Raw genomic sequence first — 24554 nt, 5'->3', positions numbered from 1 at the left:
GAATCACTATTTACCAGAACAAATATCCATGAACTAAAATTTCTGTGGAATCAGTGCCAAGGTAGGAAAAGCTGAAGTATAATTGACTAATTGATAGAAGCTCAGTGTCAGAGAGTCAGGGTCACTGAGAGGTTTTTGGTTTTTATTTAAGCATGTAAAATATTTATTAAGGGCTTCGCCTACAGAGGCACGACATAAATAGAATAAATTCTCCTGAAATGTAATTAGTGTAGCCAGTTGATATCATCCAGTTGATAATTTGTGGTGGAAAATGCAAGACCTGGGACTAGGTTCCCACATCTGAACCTGGGTAAGTGAAACAGAGAAGGACCCTATGTTCTCAGCCTGCCTTTTGTCTGTGAAAAAACTTTAGCCAAAAAATAAGCTTAATCAGAGAAGTGAGAAAATACAGAAACAGTCAAGGGAGACCAAATAATAATAATTTAGTCATTAAGCATAGTCAAGGACTTTTAGTCCCTCTCAAGGGCTATAGATAATAATTCTGAGCCATATCCTGTGAGCTGTCTTGTAGACACTGAAACCCCTACCAGGTGGAAGAAGTTAACTGCATGATGACCAGACTGTAGCCATGACTTAAGCTGCCACAGTTCTGAGAACTGGCCTCGAAGAAATGGGAACAAACCGACCCTGGAACTAAAGACTAACTGTACTTAAAACAATCAAGATGACGCTGATCAGACCACTGATGGCCAATTTCAACATGACTGTCAGAGCTGACTGTGCTGCTTCTGCATGGAGCCCCCTCCCTCTGTCTATAAAGGTTCTTGCCCACGGATTGTCAGTGGGGAGGAGTTGGCCTTTGGACAGGCGTCCACCCCCTGGCCCCCACCCCCTGCCCCGGTTGCCGGCAACCAAAATAAAGCAAACTTTCCTTTCCACCAACCTTGCCTCTTTATTGGCTTTTGAGCTGTGAGCAGCTGGACCACACTTTCTGTTACACAAGTGCATGAGCAAAGGCTCTGCTCCAGGAGCCACTCCCTGCAACTGCTATTCTGCCATTGCCTCTGCCAAGTCTGTTAGGCAAATACAAAAGCGCAAGCAGGACTTGCTCCACAACAACCATCCCAAGGCAGGGGGCACTTAATTCACACCTTCAAATCCTTGTGTATCTTCCACAACCACAAGTTTCTCTCGTAAATCTTCAAAGGTTTCAGTTGGAGATAAGTCAAGGCGATTAAAGCATGTGTGAGCTCTGGGAAGTTTTCCAGGACTTCTCCATTGCTATATTGTAAACAGCTGGGGACCACTGGAACCAAATCCATTCCTGGGTACTCAGGATGTTTCCGTGACAAACTGCAGTAAAACTGGATATGCTTCTCAGTGTTCATCAGCAGCACAGCCTTCCAGAACCACTGAATGACAGGGTGGTCTGGGCAGTAGTCCTTCTTGTATATAAATGTTGTCTCCAGTCGTTGCCAAGGCTGCACATCAGCAACTCCTTTCATCTGCAAAGCTCACTTTCATCAGCGTTTTTAATCAAATCAGTAGGAGGCAGTTCTGTGAATCCCTCTAGGATGGCATTCATTTGCTTCTAGACCTTGTTCACAAATCTCCACTGGGTGACTGAGTCTCAGTCAAGTCTGAAATATCAAAAAGATCCACGGGGACTCAGTTATAGGGGAACCCCGCACACTTCTGTGAGTTTTACCTTGAGGAGGTTCTCACAGTGAATGTCAGAGAAAAATCTAATGCTTCTGGCAGGAGGAGGGGAAAATTAACCATTTGAAATATACCAGAGCATTCTCTTCTTCTTAAAGTCTGCCCTCAGAAGAAACTATTTAACCAGAGCTTAATCTGCTGGGTTAAGCCTAACCAACCTGGGGGGAAGAGAAATACCCAACTCCAGCCCACTCTAGCCTTCTTGTCCCACCTAAGGGAGGGAGCTGAGAAGCACTTGTGAAGTTCACAGTCCAGAGGCACAGTCTCACTAAAAAGGCTGAGATCTAATCACTGAACCATAAAACATTTCCTCTCCCTCCACTCCTTACCGCCACATTACTAAAGGCCTATTTTCAGCTGTTCCTTTTACACAGAATGTCATGTCCAGCTATCAAGAAAAAATTACAGGGCATACTAAAAGGCAAAAAACACAGTTTGAAGAGACGGAGCAAGCCTCAAACATGGCAGGGATGTTGGGATTATCAGACTAGGAATTTTAAACAGCTATGATTAATATGTTAGGGGCTCTAAGAGATGAAGTAGACAGGATGCAAGAGCAGATGGGCCATGTAAGCAAAGAGACAGAAATTCTAAGAATCAAAATGAAATGCTACAGTCAAAAGCACTGTAATAGAAATGAGTAGAAATAAAGAATGCATGTAATGGGCTTATTAGTAGACTGGACACAGCTAAGGAAAGAATCTCTGATTCTTTGGTCCAGTGGTAAGGACTCTGCATTTGCACTGCAGGGGGGAAGCCTTCGATCCCTGGTCAGGGAACTAAGATCCCACCAGCTGCACAGCATGGCCAAAAAAAAAAAAAGACAAAATGAGTAGAAGACAAAAATAAGAACAAAGAACAAGGGCAACAAGTATAAAACAATAACAAATACGGTAGATATTAATCCAACTATATCAGTAATCACTTTAAGTATTAATGGTCTAAATATACAAATTAAAATAGAGGTTGTCAGAGTCAGTAAAAAACAAGACCCAACTATGTCTATAAGAAACACACTTTAAATATAAAGACACATATAGATTAAAAGTAAATGGATGGAAAAAGATGTGCCATGCTAACACTAATCAAAAGAAAGTGAGAACAGCTATATTAATTTCAGAACAACTTCAGAAGAAGGAAAGTTATGTGGGATAAAGAGAGACATTACATAATGATAAAGGGGTCAATTCTTCACAAAGACATAACAATCCTTAATGTCTATGCACCTAACAGAGCATCAAAATACATGAGACAGAGGCTTCCCTGGTGGCGCAGTGGTTGAGGGTCTGCCTGCCAATGCAGGGGACATGGGTTCGTGCCCCGGTTCGGGAAGATCCCACATGCCACAGAGCGGCTACACCCGTGAACCATGGCTGCTGAGCCTGCGCGTCCGGAGCCTGTGCTCTGCAACGGGAGAGGCCACAACAGTGAGAGGCCCGCGTACCACAAAAAAAAAAAAAAAAAAAAAAAAAAATACGTGAGACAAAAACTGATGGAACTGCAAGGAGAAACAGATGAATCTACTGTTATAGTTGTAGACTTCAACACCCCTCGATCAGAAATAGACAGATTCAGCAGGCAGAAAATCAATAAGGACATAGTTGAACTCAACAATCCCATCACTACATATAATGGACATCTATAGACTACTTCATCCAACAACAGCAGGATACACATTCTTTTCAAGCTCACAGGAACATTCACCAAGATATACCACATTCTGGGCCATAAAACACACTTCAATAAATTTCAAAAAAATAGGAATCATACAATACTGCTCTCAGACCACAATGGAATTAAACTAGAAATCAATTACAGAAAGGTAGCTAGAAAATGCCAAAATATTTGTAGATTAAACAACACTATACCAAATTACACACGGGTCAAAGAAGAAATCTCAAGAGAAATTTTAAAATATTTTGAATGGAATGAAAATGAAAACACAAATTATCAAAGTTTGTAGGATGTAGCAAAAACAGTCCTTAGAGAGAAATTTATAGCATTGAATGCATGTATGAGAAAGGAAGAAACCTAAAATCATCTTAAGTTTCTCCCTTAGAAAAATAGAAAAAAGAACAAATTAAAGCCAAAGTAAGCAGGAGAAAAGAAATAATAAAAATTAAAGCAGAAATCAATAAAATTGAAAACAGGAAACCAAAATAGAAAATCAATGAAACCAAAAGCTAGTTCTTTGTGAAGATTTTTAAAAAATTGGTAAGCCTCTGGCCAAACTAATAAAGAAGAATGAGAGGACACAAATTACTAATATCAAAAATGAATAGAGGCACTTCCCTGGTGGCCCAGTGGTTAAGACTCTGCGCTCCCAATGTGGGAGGGGCCTGGGTTCGATCCCTGGTCAGGGAACTAGATCCCACATGAAACAACTAAAAGATCCCGCATGCCGCAACTAAAAGATCCTGTGTGCTGCAACTAAGACCTGGCACAGCCAGACAGATAACTAAATATTTAACAACAACATCAACAAAATGAATAGCGAGGACATCACTACAGATCTCATGGACTTTAAAAGGATAATAAAGGAATTCTATGAACAATGCTATGCCCACTAATTTGATAACCTAGATGAAATGGACCACTCTTTGAAAGACACAGTGGGCCAAAACATGCAGGAAGGAAGAGACCATCTAAATAGGACTGTATCTATTAAAGAAATTGAACCAATAACTTGTAACCTTCCAAAACAGAAATCGCCAGGCCCAGATGGGTTCTACCAAACATTTACAGAAGAAAATATACCAATTCTCTATAGTCTCTTTCATAACATACAAGCAGAGGGAATATTTCCTAACTCATTCTATGAAGTCAACATTTCCCAAATACCAAAACCAGACAAAGAGATTACAAGAAAACTACAGACAAATATCTCTCAGGAACATAGATACAGACATTCTCAACAAAATATTAGCAAGTCAAATCAAACAATGTATAAAAAGAATTACACACCAGAAACAAGTGGGATTTATCCCAGGTATGCAAGGCTGGTTCAACATTCAAAAATCAATTAATGAAAAAAAAAAAAAAATCAATTAACGTCGGGACTTCCCTGGTGGCCCAGTGGTTAAGACTCCGCGCTCACAATGCAGGGGACCTGGGTTCGATCCCTGGTCAGAGAACTGGATCTCACATGCCACAACTAACAGCCCACATGCTGCAACTAAAGGAGCCCACATCCTGCAACTAAAGATCTCACGTGCTGCAACTAAGACCTGGCGCAGCCAAATAAATAAGTAAATATTTGAAATAGTGGTTGCAAACTGGAGGTCCGTGGAGTGAATTCAGCCTTTATAAGTGTTGTGTTTGGCCTGTACAGTTAAAAAAAGTTCTTAGAAAAGAATCAATTAATGTCACCCATCACATCAGGCTAAAGAAGAAAAAAATCACATGATCATATCAATAGATAGATGTAGAGAAAGTATTTGAAAAAACCCAATATGCACTAATGATAAAAACTTTCAGAAGCTAGGAATAGAGGGGAATTTCCTCACTTGATAAAGAATATCTACAAAAGACCTATAGTTAACATTACACTTATGGTGAGAAATTAGAAGCTTTCCCACTAAGATCAGGAACAAGGCAAGGATGTCCCTCTCACTACATCTTTTCAACACTGAAGAATTCATAGCTAAGGATAAAAACAAGAAAAGGAAAGAAAAGATACACTGATTGGAAAGGAAGATATAAAACTGTCTTTGTTCTCAGATGACACGATTGTCTATGTAAAAAATCCAGAAGAATTGAAAAAGAGCTCCTGGAACTCATAAGTGATTATAGCAATGTAGCAGAATACAAAATTAACATACAAAAGTCAATCACTTTCTTATATACCAGCAATGTACAAGTCAATTTTGAAATTAAAAACACAATACCATTTATATTAGCACCCCAAAAAGGAAATACCTTGGAATAAATCTAACAAAATATGTACCAGGTCTATATGAGGAAAACTACAAAACCCTGATGAAAAAATTCAAAGAAGAAATATTTCATGTTCATGGTTAGGAAAACTCACTATTGTCAAGATGTCAGTTCTTTGTAATTTGATTTGTAGATTTAATGTAATCCCAATCAAAATCCCAACAATTTATTTTGTGGATATCAACAAACTGATTCTAAAGTTTATATGGAAAGGCAAAAGACACAGAATAGCCAACACAATATTGAAGGAGAAAAACCAAGTTGGAGGACTCACACTATCTGACTTCAGGAATATGATGGGAAAAAACTGACAAATAGATCAATGAAACAGAAAGCAAGCCCAGTAATAGATCCTTATAAATATAGTAAACTGATCTTTGACAAAGCAACAAAGGCAATACAATGGAGAAAATATAGTATTTTCAATAAGTGATGTTGGAACAACTGGAAATCCACATGCCAAAAAAAAAAAATCTAGATACATACCTTACACCATTCCCAAAAATTAACTCAAAATTGATCAAAGACCTAAATGTATAAAACACAAAACCATAAAAGTCCTAGAAGACAACAGAGGAGAAAATCTAGATGACTTTGGGTTTGGCAATGCCTTTTTAGATACAACACCAAAGGAATGACCCATTAAAGAAAGCAAAAATTATTAAGCTGGACTTTATTGAAATTAAAAGTTTCTGCTCTGCAAAAGACACTGTTAGCTGGAGGAATCAGGCACCCTGACTTCATGCTATATTACAAAGCTACAGTAATCAAAACAGTATGGTACTGGCACAAAAACAGAAATATAGATCAACAGAACAAGATAGCCCAGTAATAAACGTACGCAACTATGGTCAATTAACCTACAACAAAGGAGGCAAGAATATACAATGGAGAAAAAACAGTCTCTTCAAATATGTGCTGGGAAAACTGGACAGCTACATAAAAAGAATGAAATTAGAACATTCTGTAACACCATGCACAAAAATAAACTCAAAATGGATTAAAGACCTAAATGTAAGACCAGATACTATAGAACTCCTAGAGGAAAACATAGGCAGGACACTCTTTGACATAATTTAATTTCCTTTTTTGGCAGCAGGTGTAGCGTATCTTGAACTCAGCAAGGCACCTGACAAGATACATCATGTTTTCTATGGACTGGATGAGTGCATATTTACATGGACCTTTAATTGCTTGAACCACTGTATATTCAAATAAATTAACAGAATGATATAAATGATATAACCGGAGGAAGATCTCTACTGGCATTCCAAAAGGGTCTGCAGTGGCTTCAGCACCTTCAACATTTTTATCAATGATCTACAGGCATTAAGGGAACTCACATTTAATGGACATCTTATATGTCAACCTCACATGGGTTTCTTAAATAACAAATATATTTCTATGTTAGGCACTCTAAAATTTTTATGTAATTTAATCCTCACAATAATCCTATGAGATAGGTATTTTTACTCCAATTTTACCAAATAAGAAACTGAGGTTCAGAAAGGTTAAGAAAATTGTCCTACATTCCACAACTTACAAAGAATAATCCTCCATATTGGTACAGCAAAAACATCAACAGATGTCCTCCCACACCTTTACAAGGTAGAAAAGACTGGAGAAAATATGCTCTGGGGAGAAAGTCCAACTAGAAGATCTCCAAGATTTTACGATTTAATGTATATAAAATTTTACACAAAAATAGTGTGATGATTCCCTTTACCGAAGGATACACCACAGGATTTCTTTAAATCACAAGCTCTCCTACTGCCCTGAAGATGTAATCTGAATATGTCAAATACATGCACATTTTCAGGAAAGCTCCTATTCTATCAGACGAGGTGTGCTGTGAATTCTCTCTTTTAAAGTGTAATAATTGATATTTAAAGACTGTACTAAGAAAGACTGCAGCATGTTAAGGAGTCAGGAAACCTGGCTGGATTCTGGCTTTAGCTCTGATAGTCTTAGGTAAAATGATTTCTCCCAGATCTCTTCTTAATGGTTTCCAAAAATCTCTTCTTAATGGCTCAATGTGTGTCTTCTGTAAATAATTGATTGCATAGAGGTAATTCAGTAGAAGGGAACATGTGATCATAGTGACTCAGGGAAAAATATGCTCTATCACTTCTGCTTAGTAAGCAAATGTTGATTAACAGGTGGTTGCATTTAGGTTACTTTGAAGAATCTACAAAAGTTCAATGTTCAAGATAACCAAAGAGTTGCATACTTTTAGTTAATGATTACATATGAACTTAAGAAAGGTTTTCTTGCTTGTGCAATATCTTAAAATAGATATCCAGTGGTAACAGTAAAAATATTTTTTTCCCTTTGTATTTTTTAATTGGGTCTAACATTCATCTCCTATAGCATAAACTAAAAACTATAGTATGAATTAATCAAATAATTACTTCCAAACTCTCCCAAGATAATCTGTACATTTTTGTGCTGCTAAAACAAAAAAATTTAGAATAACCAGAGACCAAAAGGGATGTACAAGTAATTAATTTTTAAAATATTTTTACTTATGGTAAACATATTTTTTTAATATTAAAACCTGAAATATATTGAAATTCTTCTGGAAGAATAAACAAATTACAAAGCATAGATTTAAATAATTAATAAACTCATTGAACTAGATTTAAAGCCTACCAGAAAAAGAGTCAACTACTAAAAGATGTAGTTTTTAAAAAGAACATGTACTTTAAAAAATAGTAAAAGTTATTGACAGTACAGAATAATGTTCCTGGTAGAGTCAAAGAATAAGCTTTTAACTGTCGACAAACTAGAGAGAATTGGATGAGCAGTTTGATGTTTTTTAGACAGAAGCATATTAGAATAAAAAAGAAGTAATTGAGAATTCTCTGGTGGTCCAGTGGTTAGGACTTGGTGCTTTCACTGCCCTGGCCTGGGTTCAATCCCTGGTTGGGGAACGAAGATCCTACAAGCTGCGTGCAGGGGCCAAAAAAAAAAAAAAAGTAATTAATTTAGGTCTTTACTTCACATCATCCCATTAAATAAATTAATAAATTTTAAATGTCTTCAAGGAAGACATGGAATCTTTTTTTTCCATAAATTTGTTTATTTATTTGTTTTATTTTGGGCTGCGTTGGGTCTTTGTTGCTGCGCACAGGCTTTCTCTAGTTGCGGCGAGCGGGGACTACTCTTCATCGCGGTGCATGGGCTTCTCACTGTGGTGGTTTCTCTTGTTGTGGAGCACAGGCTCCCAGCGCACGGGCTTCAGTAGTTGCGGCATGCAGGCTCAGTAGTTGTGGTACACGGGCTTAGGTGCTCCGTGCATGTGGGATCTTCCCGGACCAGGGCTTGAACCCGTGTCCCCTGCATTGGCACATGGATTCTTAACCACTGTACCACCAGGGAGGCCCATAAAATATATTTTTGATAGGTCATAAAACAAGAGAATAAAATGGGCTAGCACAAAAAGATGTGCACTGGAGAGAATAATACTCTTCTGAGTTCTGGAAAAAAAAAAAAGTGATATCAGAAAACAGAAAGTGCCTACACAATTTTTTTTTTTAATGTTCAAGAGACTTTTATAAAACAAATACAGTCAGCCAGGCCTCTGTATCCTTGGGTTCCACATTCACAGATTCAACCAATCACGGATCAAAAATATTTGAGAAAAAAAATTCCAGAACGTTCCAAAAAGCAAAACTTGAATTTGCCATTCACTGGCAGCTATTTACATAGCATTTACATTGTATTTACAACTATTTGTATTTACATTGTATTAGGTATTGAAGATAATCTAGAGATGATTTAAAGTATACAGGAGGATGTGGGTAGGTTACAGGAAAATACTACACTAGATACATGGGACTTGAGCATCTGCAGATTTTGGTATCCAGACCAGAGAGGTCTTGGAACTAATCCCCCCTAGATACTGAGGGAAACCTGTACTAATACGAAAGCAACCAAACAGGAAATACATCTGATAAAAATAACATGGAGGGGCAATATAAATAGTAATTATCACATGGAAAACCACATAGCTTTACCAGCAATTAAATACGAGTAAATTATAAAAATTTCTGGAAGGATACAAAAGAAATTGTTAATGGTGGCTGCTTTCAGAAGAACTGGAGGAATGAAGAAGATAAGCTAAAAGAAAGTATACATAAGGTGTTGAATTCTGTGGATACTGATTCCCCCAAAACAGTACCAAAACAACCTGTTAAGACAGAGCTGAGTTTATTCTTATCACAGTAAGAGATAGCACTACCTTAACATACACTGGCCTTTTTACTAGGAAGTTATTTAAATTCATAATACCAAATGCATTCTTATAATTTATGATTGGACTAGTACTATTATTATTATTAGAGACAGTTTTGTGAATTAAGAACATGAAAATAGCCAAATTAGTGAAAATTTGCTGGACAATATCTTTAAGCCTAATGCCAAGACTGTAAAAAATGCATTTCTCTGTATGTTCATGTTTGTTCACACATATATGTAGAAATCTGGGGAGTGATTTTAATAGCACTTAATTTTTTTACTTATTTTGGGGACATATATGAGAGAGATTACCAAGTGGTATTTGCAAAAGGAGTTTGAAGAGCCCCATATTTTATTTAAAGGAAAAAATCTGTAATTTCAATCATATAATTTCAACTTTAAATTCTTTCACTATGGAGGTTGTATCCACAGAGCAGCAAGTACAGTGCTAGGCATATGGATATGAGCTATATAAATAAAATGTGCTATTCTCATAATCATTACTTTTGACCTGGGTTCCTCTTTGATTTATAAAGGGAAGGGCCATCTCTTTGGCATCTTGTGAGTGGACCCCTGTGAATGGGTTGAAAGATCTCCAAATAGGATGAATTATTTATGGGTGTCCTTCCTATCTTCAAACACATAAACTGTAATTGACTTCAGAGCAATTTTGAAGTATAAAGTGTATTCTCTAAGATAGGTGTCTGAACTTCATTGAACTCTTTTTTTTTTTAATATTTAATTTTATTTATTTTTGGCTGCTTTGGGTCTTCGTTGCTGTGCGTGGGCTTTCTCTAGTTGTGGCGAGCGGGGGCTACTCTTCATTGTGGTGCGCAGGCTTCTCCTTGTTGTGGCTTCTCTTGTTGCAGAGCACGGGCTCTAGGCACGTGGGCTTCAGTAGTTGCAGCACGCGGGCTCAGTAGTTGTGGTATGCGGGCTTAGTTGCTCCAAGGAATGTGGGATCTTCCCGGACCAGGGCTTGAACCCGTGTCCCCTGCATTGGCAGGTGGATTCTTTACCATTGCGCCACCAAGGAAGTCACAAACTCTGACTGTTTTAATTAAGCTATAAAGAGGTTTAGAGGACTTTGAGCTCAGTCAAGCCAGTGGTTACCAGTAAGATTGTTTTTCTAAAGATAGGACTTCCCTTGCAATTTTCAAACTGTATACAGATTTGGAAAGTTCTTAACCCTACGCAAGAAGGTTGCTATGAAACATTCATAGCAACTGCTGGAGGGAAACTCACTCTCCAATTTTTTTTCTTTTAACCATCTTTACCCATTTTTTCCACCCCCACCTCTAGCAACCACCAATCTGTTGTCTATGAGTTTTTTTGTTTTAGATTCCACATGTGAGATCATACACTATTTGTCTTTCTCTGACTTATTTCACTTAGCATAATTCCCTCAAGGTCCATCCATCCCACCATATTGTTGCAAATGGCAGGATTTCTTTCTATTTTTTTATGACTGAATATTTCATTATGTCTATGTGTATGTATGTGTGTATGTACCTTATGATTTCTTTATTTTTTTAAATTTTTATTGGAGTATAGTTGATTTACAATGCTATGTTAGTTTTAGGTGTACAGCATCTTCCAATTTCTTTATCCATTCATTCATTGATGGGCACTTAAGTTGTTTCCATGTATTGGCTCTTGTAAATAATACTACAATGAACATGGATATCTTTTTGATAGTGGTTTCATTTCCTTCAGATAAATACCGAGAAGTGGAATTGCTGGATCATATGGTAGTTCTGTTTTTAATTTTTTGAGGCACCTCCATACTGTTTTCCATAGTGGCTGCACCAATTTACATTCCCACCAACAGTGCAAGAGGGTTTCCTTTTCTCCACATCCCCACCAACAATAATTTGTCTTTTTGGTAATAGCCATTCTAACAGGTATGAGGTGATATCTCATTGTGGTTCTGATTTGCATTTCCCTGATTAGTGATGTTGAGCACCTTTTCAGGTACCTATTGAACTTTGCTTTGTCTTCTTTGAAGAAATGTCTATTTGGATCGATTCTTCTGCCAATTTTTAAATCAAATTGTTTTTTCTATTGAGTTGCATGGGCTCTTTACGTATTTTGGATTTTAACCCTTTATCAGATATATGATTTGCCAATATTTTCTCCCATTCCATAGGTTGCCTTTTTTGTTGATGCTTTTCTTTGCTGTATAGAGATTTTAGTTTGATGTAGTCCTACTTATTTTTGCTTTTGTTGTCTTTGCTTTTGGTCGAATCCAAAAAAACATTGCCAAAAATTCATTCTCCAATTATATTAGAACCCTTATAAAGGGTACACCCAACTTACTGTGGCTCGAATGAAAATATTTATTGGTTCACTTAACCAAAAGCCCAGAGATAATGCAGTTCTCAGGGTTGACTTATTCCAATGGTTGTGCTCCATTTCCCTCTCATTCTTTTGGCTTTGTTCTCTTTTGGCATCAGTTTTATTCTCAAACAGGCAGTGGGACAGCTGCAAGTTTCAAGACTCATATTCACACATAACATATAGGAAAAGAGAGAAAGGGTCATTTTTCAGCAAGTGTCCTAGAAATAGAAGCCACTAGCAACCTTCTCCTGGCATCCCAATGGCCCAAATTTCTGAATCAATTCCTGACAAGGAAAATAAGGTTATCCCTAGATTACTCAGGCCCATACCTGAAGCTGTGGGTGAGGTCAGCCTTTCCTAAATTACATGGGCTACATGCAGAGTGATTGCTACAACAAAATCAGAACTGGGAGAAGAAATGAGAGAGAAAGTTTCGGTAGGAAAACAATGATGTCCACTAGAAATAAACTCTTAGTTTTTTTTCCAACTCAGATTCAGGATAATATGGGAAACAATGTCTACTATTTAGTGTCTTATTATAAAAAGGATTTTAATCAACTTACAAAAATACACAAAATATAACAAGATAAAATGAGTAAAGAAAAAAAAAGGATAGAAAAAGATAAAACAAGGGACAAGCCCACTACACAAAATTTATTCAATATGATCCTGTTTACCTGTGGGATACAAGTTTGACTCTGAGCCTCCATCAGTTGAAAGAGGAACTCTGAATCAGTAGCTGTATCAGTCAGGCCTCTTCTGGTTGCAAGTGTCAAAGACCCAAATCAAACAGGCATAAATACAAAAAGGAAATTTATTGGCTCATTTAATAGAACACTCTGTGAATGGAACTAGCTTTAGGCACAGATGGGTCCAGAAACTCAAACAAGGTTCTCAGGACATTTACTTGTGTGTTGGTTTCATTCTCAAGTGGCCTCTTTTCACTTGCTGGCAAAGATGGTCTCAAAAGCTCTATGGTTTCACAGATCTTACAGCCAGTGATTCTAGTGAAAAGAGAACACCAGAAAAAAATCCTTGGTTGGATTCTGTTTGGCCCTCTTTGTGTTGTGTTCCCATCTCTAGACTAAACAATGTGGACAAAGGAATGAGGCACTCTAACTGGTTAGCCTGGGTAAATGTGCCCTCTCTCATGAGCAGGGAGAGCTATATGATTGACAATCCTATCAGGAAAGCATTATCTTTCAGTGGCAGCTTCAGAAAGGAAAAGATAGGCAAATAAAATGTCTTGATAACAACGTAATTCCATATACATAAGATATAAACAAACCAATTGTTCAGAAGCCCAGCTACTCCCCAGACTAACACTTAAGAAAAAATGTCTCCTCTAGGACCTCAACAACACAGTTGTATTTTATACAACTGTCTTCTATTACATTTCCAATATAGGCCAGTGGCATAATGCCAATGTGGTTTGATTTTTTTTTTTTTTTAATTCTATGAGGGACTAGAGCAATGCAATCCAAACACAGAGCTCTTTGTGATTTTATCCAAGGATAAAATTTAGCATCTATACAGGAACAGATGGAATGAATATTCTTCAGGTGTCTTAGTCACAACTCTCAGTTGCAGGGAACAGAAATCCATTCAACCAGTGTAGCCATCTTACTGAGAGATGTAAACTAAATACAAAACGAACAAGAAATGATATTTTGCTTCTACCATTGTCTTCAACCATGCTGTAACAAAACTCTTTCTCTGCCCTTGACCACATCTCAGGTTTAAAAGGTCCAAGCTAATTTAATCTAATTTAAAACTCTCTCACATTTACTTTTAAAAAGCAGCTTTATTAACATATAAATTACATACAATTCACCCACTTAAAGTGTACAATTCAGTGGTTTTTAGCATATTCACAGAGTTGTGCAACCATCACTACAATCAATTTTAGAACATTTTTACCACCCACAAAAGAAACTCACACCCAATTTAAAGTCCCTCCCCTTTCTTGGCTCAGGGACCAGCTACTGCTGGGGAGGGAAGTGTCATTCTTTTTATCATTTTTCCTTGTTATTCAATTTCTCCCCTACAAATTCCAGGATTGGGGCAGGGAGATGAGGACCCGGGGAAAAGAGGCAAAGGTAATTTTACTGATCTGGTAGGATGACCAAACTTGCCCAGTTTGCCTGGCACAGAGGAATTTCCTAGGATATGGGACTTTCAATGGTAAAACTGAAAAAGTTCCAAGAAAATTGGGATGGTTAGTCACTGTATTGAGCTGGTGCTGTTTATAGTTCACTCTTGTTTGATCAATAACTAACCATCACACTTTGTTACAGCCACTTTCCAGGTGGTTCAACCCTTAGCTCTTCTTTGAGGCACCTGGGTGACTTCCCAATTGCAATTTCCTAACACAGGTTATACACACTGGCTGACCTCTTCCCCCCTCAAATCCTGTCTTTCAGCAGTATACTCTTCCATTGCTGGTAATGTTAAATTTGATTACTGGGTTAAGATGGTAACAACCATATAGCTCCATTATAATGTCAAGTTTCTATGTTCATGACTAGCAAATAACCCATAGGGTGATACTTTGGCACCATTTGGATATTCAGTCCCCAATCAACCTTTTACCTAATGGTTTCAGCATTAATAGTCTCTGACTGATTTATTTCATTAGGAGTTGCAAAATGGTTATTCTCTAATTCGGAAAGATGAGTAATGTTGCTGGGAATATTCATGTACAAACTTTTGCGTGGACATATTTTCAATTCTCTTGGATATATATATATATATATATAATATTATATAATATTATGCTATATATTATATTAACCTAAGAATGGAATTGCTGGGCCATATAGCAACTCTATGTTTAGCATTTGAGAAACTCTCAGACTATTTTACAAAGCAGCTCCACCATTTTACAATCCCACCAGCAGCACACAAAAGTTCTACTTGCTACACATCCTTGCCAGCATTTGATAATGGTCAGTCTTTTGGGGGGTATAGTCATTCTAGTGGGTGGGAAGTGGCAGCTCAGTGGGGTTTTCATTTGCATTTCCCTAATGACTAATGATTTTGAGCATCTTTTCATGTGCTTGTTGGCCAACTGTACACCTTCTTTGGAGAAATGTCTACACAAATCCTTATCCATTTTTAAAACTGGGTTGTCTTTTTATTGTTGAATTCTAAGTATTTTTTATACATTCTGGATACAAGCCCTTAATCAGATATATGATTTGCAAATATTTTCTCCCATTCTGTAGGCTGTCTTTTCACTTTCTTGATGTTACCCTTTGAAGCATTATTTTTTCTTTCATGACTTGTGCTTTTCTTGTCGTATCTAAGGCTTTGCCTAACCCAAGCTCACAAAGATTTATTACTGTTTTCTTCTAAGAATTTTATGTTTTAGCTCTTTTACTTAGGTCTATGATGGATTTGAATTAACTTTTGTACATGATGTAAGGTCCCACTTCATTCCTTTGCAAGTGTATATCCAGTGGTCCAGCACCATTTGTTAAAAAGACTATTCTTTCCCCAGGGAATTATCTTGCCACCCTGGTCAAGAATCAATTGCCTATAGTAAAAGGGTTTATTTCTGGACTCTCAATTCTATTGCATTGAGCTATATATTCATCTTTATGCCAGTAACACATTGTCTCAATTATTGTAGCTTTGTAGTAAGTTTTGAAATCAGAAAGTATAAGTCCTCCAACTTTGTTCCTTTTTAAGATTGTTTGGCTATTTTGGGTTCCTTGCATTTCCAGATGAATTTTAGGATTGGCTTGTTAATTTCTGCCACAAAGGCCGTTGGGATGTTAATAGGGATTGCCTTGAATCCGTAGACCAATGGGAGAATATTGCTATCTTAACAATATTGTCTTCCAATCTATGAACATGGGATGTCATTCCATCTATTTATTTATTGTTAGATCTTTAAAAATTTCTTTTAAAAATGCTTTGTAGGGACTTCCCTGGTGGTTCAGTGGTTAAGACTGTGCCCTCCAATGCAGGAGGTGTATGTATGATCCCTGTTCAGGGAACTAGGATCCCACATGCCGTTGGGTGCGGCCAAAAAACTTAAAAAAAAAAAAGCTTTGTAGCTTTCAATGTATGGTCTCACCCTTGATTAAATTTTTTCCTAAGCATTTTGTCATTTTTGATGCTATCATAAATGGAACTATTTTCTTAATTGCATTTTAGGATTGTTAGTTGCTAGTGCAGCAATACAACTGATTTTGTGTATTGATTTTTATATCCTGCAACCTTGCTCAACTTTAAAAAATTTTTGTGTGGATTCTTTTCCACACAAAAGTATTTTCCATATATAAGATTGTGTCACCTATAAATAGAAGACGTTTTACTTCTTTCTTTTTAATCTGGATGCTTTTTATTTCTTTTTCTTGCTTAATTGCCCTGGCTAGGACCTCTAGTACAATGTTAAGTAGAAGTGGTAAGGGTAGACCTCCTGTCTTGTTCCTGATCTTAGGGAGAAAATATTGTTTGATGTTAGCTATATACTCTGTTTTCTTACAGATGATCTTTTTCAGGTTGAGGAAGTTCCTTTCTATTCCAAGTTTGCTGAGTGTTTTTATTACGAAAGGGTGTTAGATTTTGTCAAATGCTTTTTAAGTGTTGAGATGACCATGTGACTTTTGTGCTTTATTCTATCAATATGGTGCATTACATTGATTGATTTTTGGATATTGAACCAGCCTTGCATTCCTGGTATAAATCCTATTTGGTCATAGAGTACACAGTAAGTCCCCTATATATAAACCTTCAAGTTGCAAACTTTCAAAGATGTGAACATGCATTCGCATGTCTAATCATGTAAATTAGTTTACCTGTCTGGTGTACATTGACACATGTGTGCATCCTCTACAAGTGGTTGTGCTTTTGTGTACTTTACTGTACAGTTCTGTTTAGAGTATAGTAGTACAGTATCTTTATTTCAAGCCCAGGATGTCTGGAAGCAAGCATAAAAGCAGTGGTGATATAGCTGGTACTGGTATGATGAGAAAAAAAGAGCTACTACCCAGACATAACTGGATTGTTTTTTCAGGAGGGTAGATAAAATTGAATCCAGCAAGGAACCAGAACCTGTGCCATCAATGTCACGTGTGAGTGAACTTGCAGCTTGCCCTTTGTCTCCTATTGCTGATGATCTTTCAGCTCTTCCATCTCCCACCTCCTCTCCTTCCTCCAGTCAGTAACTCTTCTTGCCTGGTGTTCACTCGATGCCAGCCCCTGTATGCCAGCTGTTGTACTGTACAACTGTACTTTTCAAGGTACTGTACTGTAAGATTTAAAAAGTTCTCTTTATTTTTTATATTTGTTTGTTTTTTATGTATTATTTGTATGAAAAGTGTTATAAACCTATTACAGTATAGTACTATATAGCCGATTGTGTTAGTTGGGTACCTAGGCTAACTTTGCTGGACTTACGAACAAACTGGACCTACAACTCGTATATGTAGGGGACTTACTGTAATCTTTTTTTATGCTGCTGGACTCAGTTTACAGAACAAAGTGAAAAGTGGATCTCGATGGGGCAAACTGAAGATATCTAGCATAGTTCCCGAAGTCAGTAATCCTGATTCTCAATCCAGTGCTTTTTTCCACTAGCAAAGTAAATCAACAGTATGAGTACACAATTGATGGTTGTAATGAGAAATATATAAAAATATGAAGACATGGTTCCCTAGTCTCAAAATACTTATAATATTGATGAGAAGACACACGTACATGAAATAATGAGTAAATATTTTAAAACAGGACTATGTGTAGAAAAAAAAAATCAAGGTAAGGGGTTACCTTATGCTTTTATAGTCACATAGTGGAGGGCACAAACTATCGGCTTCAGTACTCAATGCCTAGCTTCCTGGGAGGACTTTTAAACTATCAGAGACTGATACTAGGAAACTAACCTAGAAGAAAAGAACTTTAATGGGTACATACTATGTACTTGGTGTTTTAATATATCCTTAAACCAGAAGCCATAGTTTAGTTATTAGTCCTGATTTAAACATACAGGAATTAAAGTTCAAAAAATTAAGTTAACTTAAACTGGAAGTGAGGATATGATTCCAGGTGTGTCTGATTTGCCCAGGAGTATTGCTCTCTGTACTACATCCAGATACCAGAAGCATCCTTAAGCATAAGACTTAGAGGTTAGTAGCCTAGCATTCAAGTCTTGTAAACAACATTCATTTGTTATTAAATTCTGAGCAATTCATAGCACCTCTCAGATCCCTAGCTAATCTGTCTAAATAAAATAGAGATAATAACATAGCCTGCTCTTATCTCTGGAGGATCATACAGTGAAGTCCAAGCATGGGGGAGGGTTAGGCCAAAATACTAAACATGATGTGTGTGCATGTGTACATGATACTTACATGTCTCTTTCTATATTCCAAAGCCAATATTAAAACTATTAACAGAAACCAATATTAACAGAAACCAATATTAACAGAAACCACTGAGGTTATTATTAGTTTTTAAATAGTTTGCCTCTCATTTCTCATAAATTCCTTGGCAAATATTCTATGTTGAAATCGTACCTGAAAAAGTGAGGAAAGAAGTTAAGATTTAAAAGTGAGGGAAGGGGGACTTGCCTGGTGGTCCAGTGGTAAGGAATCCACCTTACAATGCAGGGGACGCAGGATTGATCCCTGGTCGGGGAACTAAGATCACACACGCTGCAGGGCAACTAAGCCCGCGTGCCACAACTACTGAGCTCACGTACCTCAATTAGAGAGCCTGCATGCCACAAACTATGGAGCCCACACGCTCTGGAACCCGCGCGCCACAACTAGAGAAGAGAAAACCCGCATGTCACAACTAGAGAGGTGCCTGTGCACCACACCGAAGAGCCTGCGCACCACATCAAAAGATCCCACATGCCTCAACAAGATCCCACGTGCCACAGCTAAGACCTGACGCAGCCAAAATAAATAAATAAATAATAAATAAATCTTTTAAAAATAAATAAATAAAAGTGAGGGAAGGGGCACATTAAAAGAAAGGGAAGGCTTTTGGTATACACATTCATTGGTACCCAAGTTTGTGCATGCTATTTATAGAGGCTCCACTAACTAGCCTCATGACCAAGGGCAAGCTCTTCGTATTATGATTCAGCTACTTTCCTAATACAGAAGCATCAGTTCTATTACCAGAGCGGTGTCTGTGTAAAATGAGATAATAAATTTGGAAGTGACAGAAAAAACTAGAAATGAACCTCACCATTTGGGACCTGCCCATAGGAAAAGCAATTTTCATGACTAGAATCCAGTCTCCATATCTGTGGCCTCAGCTGAAAGAAACAGCTAATAACCTTCTGATAACCTTCTGATAACCTTCCTAACCTCCCCCATTTCTCTATAGATCTTTGTACATTGTCAGATGAACCTCATAGTTAAGCCATTTCTCTATCTGGGAGCAGAGGCAGAAGTAACCTGATGAACAACAGAGATCACTTCTGCCTTTCTAAGTCTGGGAACTTTTACATCCTACTTCCCAAGTCTAGGAATTTTTATGCTATACCATTTACTCTATATCCTTAGTATCCTGCCCAGGATCCAAAAGGTACATAATAAAAAGAGAAAATAAAACTAAAAACAAAAATCCTCCCTTTAATACTTGGCTACAGATGAGTAAGAGACTCTACCATAATAGAATGGCAATTTTTATTTTACAAATGAAAAGGCAAAATACTGCTACTGAGTTGACCATGAAGTCACATCTGAGTTGAATGTTCATACTTTGCAGTTGAATTTTCCCAGTTCATCAGTTAATTCCACTGAAAACAGACTAAGCCTCCATTTGTGGAAGAAGCGTAGGCCAGATTTAACCATGATGATGGAGATGGTCGACAAGATTAAGCAAAGGAAATGACTGTAATCTGTTTCAAGTTCTTTTTCTTCTTGGAAACATTCTCCATGGTAATGTAAGACTTAAAACAAAGACTGTGACTGTCCTGGCCAGAGAAGGTTAAAGCTGTGTCATAGAGAACTGTAGACTATTCTTCTACCTTTGTCCAGTGATATCCATCTCTCTCAGAGAGGTCTGGCTAAACCAGAATATTCTTTGCAATAGCATTCAAAGTCCTTACTAGGGTCACATCTGTTACCTTTAGAGAATATTCTGATCTAGAAAGAGAGGCTCCCATAGCAACAGAGGAATTTCTGCAATAGAAGTAATAAAGGAACAGATAATTACATAAGTTGTTAAATGAGCCCTCCTACTGGCACTTCATTTTATAGGCAATTTCAAGGCTCAAGAACAAAGTTAGGTCAAGGACCCTGAACTACTATATTTTATAATTTTTATTAATTACTTGAAACATCTAGTATCTAAATCTATCAGATAGTATACTTGATTTTATATCTGGAGCTGTAAATTCTAAGGCTCTTGCTTCTTTTACATTTCATTTTTTCCAACTTAGAAATAATCAACAATTAACTATTAAATATAGGAGTCCTCTCAAGTATAATAAAAAGAACACATAATAGTTTAAATTCCTTAATAGTGATATAATTTCCAAATAACTGAAAATAGGGAATTCCCTGGCAGTCCAGTGGTTAGGACTCCATACTTTCACTGCCAAGGGTGCAGGTTCAATCCCTGGTTGGGGGAACTAAGACCCCACAAGCTGTGCGGCGTGGCCAAAAACAATAAAATTTAAAGAAATTAAAAAATAAAAATAAAATAACTGAAAATAGAGAGCAAAGGTGAGGAAAGACTTAAGTATTAACAGTAGGAAAGATAAAAATGACTACGGCTCTTCCATCCTTATACCATAGTTATTAACTTTGCTAAAGGAAATCACAGGTGAATGGCCACACATACATATCTGATTCATTTGAAGCTTAGCTGCTGAATTAGAATTTATTATTAACTGGTCTAAGTTCAGCAATGCCTTAAGGCTTTGAAGGTTAGCCTGTGTTCAGAAGAGCCTGCTTATTTAAGGCAGGAAAAGAACCACTCTGCAGTTAAAAAACTTCAAAAATGACTGTAATACTTACATACTAATCACAACATTCCATTCATTAATCATGCCATCAACTTTCCTGTTTGGGGAAGTAAAGATTAACTGCATTCATTTTTGCAGGAGTCAAAGAATATATTTTTACCGAAACTTCATTCCTGAATCTCTAGCCAACCGAGCAGAACAGTGGAATTCTGTAGCACCTGAACCCTCAAGGATCCTTTGTAGATTTCTGTCTGTTATTCCACCCCCTGTTGGAAAGAATAAGTAATATATTAAATAGAATATATTTTCATATAAGATTTAATGAATAATATGACTGCCAACTCTACCTGGAACCTCCATACTGAAATTTCTCATTGATTTGAGAATTATTCTCTTTACTCAGCTAGAATGAATTTAGAAAAAAAATGATGAAAAGGCAAGACTACAGACTCTGAAGAACAAAAGATAAGGTCAAAGCACCTTTATGACAGAATTTTACATGCCCACTGGTTTATATAACAATGCTATATGTTACCGATTTTAAAGCTATAAAGATTACTCCAGGGCAAGGAAAATCACTGAGTGCTCTAGCCCTGCTTCCCCTCAATTAAAGCAAAATCAAGTTGAAATGAAAGGTAAGATAGACTTGAGGAAGAAGTCACAAAAGCAAAGCCTCAGAAATGTATCTCAAAGAGAAAACCTCCAAGGTTCTTTCTCTGGCCCAGGATTTGATGAACACACAGATCTCACTGGCAATGGGAATAATGCAAGGTGTTATACAACTTATTTATTATAATATCAACTTTTTGTTTCATTTTACAGAAGAATTTGATTCTACTTTATTAAAACTGCACAATCAAGTATTTTATGACTCATTTGTTTTTTTTTTTTTTTTTTTTTTTTTTTTTTTTGCGGTACACGGGCCTCTCACTGCCGCGGCCTCTCCCACTGCGGAGCACAGGCTTCGGACGTGCAGGCCCAGCGGCCATGGTCCACGGGCCCAGCCGCTCCGCGGCACATGGGATCCTCCCGGACCGGGGCACGAACCTGCGTCCCCTGCATCGGCAGGCGGACTCTCAACCACTGTGCCACCAGGGAAGCCCGACTCATTTGTTTTAATGAACAATCTCTTAAATGTCTGTATATGAAGAATAATATTCTGAACTGATACCAGATTATAAATATAAAATCAGCTTATTCATCTTGATATCATTCTCTCCTAATATATAAGACGTATTCAATACATATTTTTAAATGACCGTTAAAATATGTACTTTTTATCTCAAGCTATTCAAGCTACTAAAATAACTTGACTTACACACTCTGTCAGACTCATTAACTCTTTTTCTTGGTGGTACAGTAATATCACTGAGCCCTAAGAAGCAGAAAGAACGGACTGAGAAGTCAGATTTAGATTGGAATCCTGGCTTTACCACTGTGGCCTTTCACGGTTATGTGATCTTAGATAAATTACTTAAATCCACTGAGCCTCAATTTTTTCACCAAAGAGGGATAGTATTGCCTACTTCACAAACTTGTAAGGATTAAAAGACAAACACATTATTTCCTTCTAATAAATAACAAAATATCTGGCCACTGAAACACACGTTGCTCAGTTATCAGAACATAAGTAATACATTTTCCAAACATAGACTAACAGGTGGGACTTGAAAGAACAGCTAGTTCAATATCCTCTCTTTATAAAGATAAGGAAACTGGAGCCTAAATTATATTGTAAGCTTCATTATGAAAGTCCCTAGAGGGGAGCTACTATGTTCTAGTTATCTTTATATTTCCCAATGATGGATACTCATTAGGCATTCAGGTTGACTTACCCAGGAATTTTTACTTGCTGGTAATTACTTACATGAAATCATTATAATTTGTTTATAGATCTATTTGGTGAGCTCCACAAGTAGAAGGATTACTTCATATACATTTCTGTGTTTTTACACCTACCACAGAACCTGTCATATAATTAGCATTTTCTTGGTGAGGTTTGTTAAATAATCACAAATATTTTTGGATATAACATCTTTTCACCTAAGACTGTAAGCCTCTTGAGGAAGTAGTTTCTTGTGTAACTCTGTATCCCAAGTAGTGCCTTGCACATAGCACATAACTTAATAATTACATATAAAACAAAGGCAATCTTACGTTAACAACTGTCTTTAAGTCTGGGTATTGTCAAGTATAAATATATTTAGTCTTAAATGGAAATGCATCAGACTCAATTAAGTTTCTTTAACATTCCCTGATTAAGGGTCTCAACTTAACAAATAATATATGCTTTCTTTTTGCTCATGTTTCAGGAACTTGCTACAAGTCAAAGCTTTCCTAAATCTCTGACACTATCTGTCTATTTGGCCTCTTTTTAAAAGTTGGCCTATATCTCACTATCACCATTTTGACCTCTGGTCAGTCTTGGCATCATTGGTATTAAGACAACCAGACGTTGTATGCCTTCTGATGTGATGAAATATGAAGTATTCAGAATTATCCATGAAGTATTCCTACCAAAAATATTTAACCAGAATCTAAACAAGCAGTTTATAGGAAAATACAGAGGCTAGTCTAGGAAATACATGCTAAACAATATCAAAAGGAAACAATCTGATAAATCCAGAAACTAGGACATTTTACTGGGTAAGTAGTTCAAACTTTTTAAATGTCATTTTTTTTAAAGCAGAAGAAGAAAAGGAAAACTTCTATATTAAAAGATATTAAGAAAGATAAAAACCAAGTACAATACTTGTTCCTTGATTGGATCCTGGTTTAAACGTATCAGCTATAAAAAACATTCTGGGTACAATTAGAGAAAGGAGAGTATTGGCTGAGTATTAAATGGTATTAGGGATTTAGTGTTTATTTTGATAGATGTGATAATGATATTGCGGTTAGAGTAAAATGCCCTTATTTTTTTAGAGACGTATAAAGAGAAAATGTTATAATGCCTTTAATTTTAAAATACCTCAGGATAAAAAAAGATGAAACAAATGTGATAAAATGTTAAATATAGAACTTGAGTACATGAGTATTCATAATGCTGTTTTCTTTTTTATATGTTTGAGAAATTTAATAAGAAAAAATTAAGATTGTCTTTATATTAATCTCATTCTGGATCTAGGTCATCTTATCTAATTCTTTAAAAACTGTTGACTTCTAATGAGCCATTATGTACTTCATTGATCTTAGAATTATCATTAGAAGTATGTGATCCAACTGTTCTGACTACAAGGAAGAATTTTGTGATCAAAGATTTTCAGAAACTGAGTATTACATTATCCAGGGGTGCTACCTATGTTTGCTTATACCTTGTCAACAACTAGGACAGTTGGCCCTAATGCAGTGTAGCAGCATCAAACTTGGTGTGCCTCACCAGAAATGAACATCTACATTCACAAAATTGTATACTATGGGAAAG

General features: G+C 36.8%; 1 protein-coding gene and 1 pseudogene across 4 annotated transcripts in view; both read right to left on the bottom strand.

The window, feature by feature from the left end:
• Window positions 1-1078: 1078 nt before the first annotated feature.
• On the bottom strand, window positions 1079-1585 carry LOC116741313 (annotated as a pseudogene).
• The window catches only part of CUTC (cutC copper transporter), a 42132-nt gene continuing 18805 nt past the window's right edge, over window positions 1228-24554 (bottom strand). For 2 of the 4 annotated variants that reach the window (XR_004346325.1, XM_032609190.1), the window contains 2 exons: window positions 21291-21396; window positions 19826-20342 (listed from right to left, as the gene is read on the bottom strand). Coding sequence is in view for 2 of the 4 variants with exons in the window: in XM_032609190.1 (XP_032465081.1) it covers window positions 20228-20342; window positions 21291-21396 (221 nt within the window). In the remaining 2 variants the exon portion in view is untranslated. Of the gene's footprint in view, window positions 1602-9055; window positions 9096-19825; window positions 20343-21290; window positions 21397-24554 lie in introns of those variants that run through there. The other 2 variants (XM_032609191.1, XR_004346326.1) reach the window with 2 other exon arrangements.

This window comes from Phocoena sinus, chromosome 16 (genome assembly GCF_008692025.1).
Source record: "Phocoena sinus isolate mPhoSin1 chromosome 16, mPhoSin1.pri, whole genome shotgun sequence".
Classification (NCBI taxonomy): Eukaryota; Metazoa; Chordata; class Mammalia; order Artiodactyla; family Phocoenidae; genus Phocoena; species Phocoena sinus.
Note: the sequence above shows the minus strand (reverse complement) of the source record. Positions and strands in the feature narration are given on the sequence as shown.